This window comes from Alexandromys fortis, unplaced genomic scaffold (assembly GCF_014885135.2).
Source record: "Alexandromys fortis isolate MF-2015 unplaced genomic scaffold, M_Fortis_MF-2015_v1.1 scaffold_4257, whole genome shotgun sequence".
In the NCBI taxonomy this organism is placed as follows: Eukaryota; Metazoa; Chordata; class Mammalia; order Rodentia; family Cricetidae; genus Alexandromys; species Alexandromys fortis.
Genome location: NW_026072117.1, coordinates 1 through 2397, shown reverse-complemented (window position 1 = coordinate 2397; position 2397 = coordinate 1). Strand labels below are relative to the sequence as shown.

Genomic DNA, 2397 nt, shown 5'->3' with positions numbered 1-2397 from the left:
TCCCCAAAGGAAGGTCACAGACATGGGGAGCAGGGGATGGCAGGGCCGGAGGACTCACTCTCCCTTGAGGTCACTGGTGACCCCATCCAGACCCATGATCAAGTATTCTTTGTTAGGCTCCAGGCGGAGGCGGCAAGAGGCCCGGACCAGGAAGTTGCGGGTCTGACCTACAGAAGCCTTGGCATCCTTGCCTGGGGGAATAAGATGAAGACATCAGAGAAAGGAAGGCCAGGAGCCCTGGGCAGGGCTCTGTGGAGATCCTGCCATTTAACCCTCTCTGCTCCTGATGGAAGTCCAGGTTCCCAGAGACCAGGAGATGGGAGGTGAGAGGATGGGGGTTCGCATTCGAATTATTCCCAATTTGGGGTTTTCCCAATTCTAAGAGGTCCCACACCCAGATCTCAGCCTCCACGACTCCCCAGTCCACCCGCCTCTCCTCCCTACTGAAATGCAGGACTTGGGTGATCTGGGTCTCAAAGAGGCGGAAGGCAGCTCTGCCATCTTCTCGGAGAACCTTAACCTGGAAGCCTGGGACGGGAAGGGAAAAGGCAGGGAAGTTGCAGCGACACAAAGAGGCCACAGGAGGGCTTGGGGGAAAAGCAGGCAACCTGGGGAGAACAAGGTGCTGGTGCCAAGCAGGATGGAGGCAGAGGGGGGCACTAACCTTACTCCACTCGGGGGTAATAGCAGGCAAACTTCATCCTGTAGCCATCCTTGTCCTGCTCCCCTCGCTCCAGAGAGCGGCGCTGTTTAGGGCACTTCCCTGAGGGCAAGTGTCAGGTGAGACCAGCTGGGCGCCCCCATTTCCCAGCCCCGGCGCCCAGGCCTCATCTCACCCTCGGCACACTGGCAGACATCGGCAGAGCACAAGGTGGACAGGAGCTTGCTCTTACTCGGTGCGGCATAAAACACAGAGCACTTGTGGTCTAGAGAAGAGCAGCCAGGAGTGAGGGCCTCTCCTCTCTGTCTCAGCATCTCAGGAGACAGGGTCTCCCCACACCGTGGTACCCCTGGGAGGGGTCAGGCCCCCTGATCCTGCATGCCAGAGCATCCCAAGTGCTCACCGGGGCTGTAGTAGTCATACAGGACAGCGCTGGCCGGCTGCACCAGCCCCACGGCCACCTCCTGCAGGGCTCCAAAGCCCACACACTCCCGGGTGGTCGGGACCTGGCACCAGGAAGAAGGCTGCTCAGGGCCAGGCCGCTGCCTGCCTTGCTTCTGCTTGGTCACCGTGACCTTATCCCCAGCACCCATCCCTCATGTTCTGTCATCTTCCTGACACTAGACTCGAAAAATGGGTCCCCAAGGCCTCTGATGACTTCACTGCCACCATGGTGACCTTGTCCCAGTCTTCGGTGCCCGAGGCCCTCTGCGGAGTCTCACTATAGGCACACATTCCCTGTGAGACCCTCCACGCGGGTTCGCTTCCCACCCCACTTGTCTCACCTGGCACCTCTCCTTCCCCAGGAACGCAGGCGTGGGGAGCCCTGCTCCCGCACCAGTGTCCACGGTGGCTCCCACCTCTCCGTGGCTCCCCATAAAGCCTTGAAGGCTGATGACTGCCCAGCTGAACTCACAGCCCCATCCTGGCATTGAGGTGAGGCAGGACAGGTGAGCTCTCCAAGGCTCTCTGCCTCCCAGCCACGTCTCCACCTCTTCCCTCACCAGGTGCCCACACCTCCGACCCTGATGAGGCAGGATGGAGACACAGCTGCTTCCCCTGCGCCTCTCCACACTCACCGAGTCGAAGTACAGCAGGACATGGGGCCCATCGGTCTCAAAGTGACTCACGTACCGGTCAGAGAGGGACGTCAGCTGCAGGGGAGGGGGACAGTCACAGGGCATGGCAGTGACGGGGCTCAGCACCTGGGGTGCTACAGAGATGGAGCAGGGCTCCCGAGGACAGAGGGTGACTGTGGGGGGCTGACCGTACCTTCTCCAGGTCGGCCCTCAGGGCGTGGAATCCACTCAGGAGGGTGATGTCTGCGATCGCCATGCCAGACAACCCCACCTTGCCCTTGCGCCTACAGGGAGGGGGGCGGGCTGTACAGGCTCCACCTGAACCACACACTGGGCACGCCCCGCCACCCCCCCCCACCGCATAAGCAGGAAGCAGGCAGCACCCACCAGATGCACACAGTGTACTGCACTCTGGACTCCTGCTCCTCGGCCACCTTGGGAGCCTCCCTTCTGCGGCGGCTCCTTCGACCCTCAAACAGCTGCAGGGGCGTCACAGGCTGAGAGTTGGCACTCGGATCATCCGCAGCTGGCATCTCATCCTTGTAGTCTTCATAGTCCTCGTAGGCTTCCCCTGTGCAGGGCCGTGGTGAGGGGTCTCAGCCGTGTCAGCCCTGCAGGGCTCAGGACTCCCGACCCACACTCACGGGTGTATTCCAC

The 2397-nt window shown here is 61.4% G+C and overlaps 1 protein-coding gene across 1 annotated transcript; it reads right to left on the bottom strand.

Moving 5' to 3' along the window:
- Positions 1–26: 26 nt before the first annotated feature.
- Positions 27–2391, bottom strand: LOC126496426 (complement C4-like). Its single transcript, XM_050133935.1, has 9 exons — positions 2385–2391; positions 2128–2311; positions 1934–2024; positions 1741–1815; positions 1065–1167; positions 837–926; positions 665–763; positions 445–528; positions 27–191 (listed from the first exon to the last, which is right to left on the bottom strand). The coding sequence occupies exons 2-7, from the start codon at positions 2271–2273 to the stop codon at positions 666–668; spliced, it is 603 nt and encodes a 200-aa protein (XP_049989892.1). The 5' UTR covers positions 2274–2311; positions 2385–2391; the 3' UTR covers positions 27–191; positions 445–528; position 665.
- Positions 2392–2397: the final 6 nt, after the last annotated feature.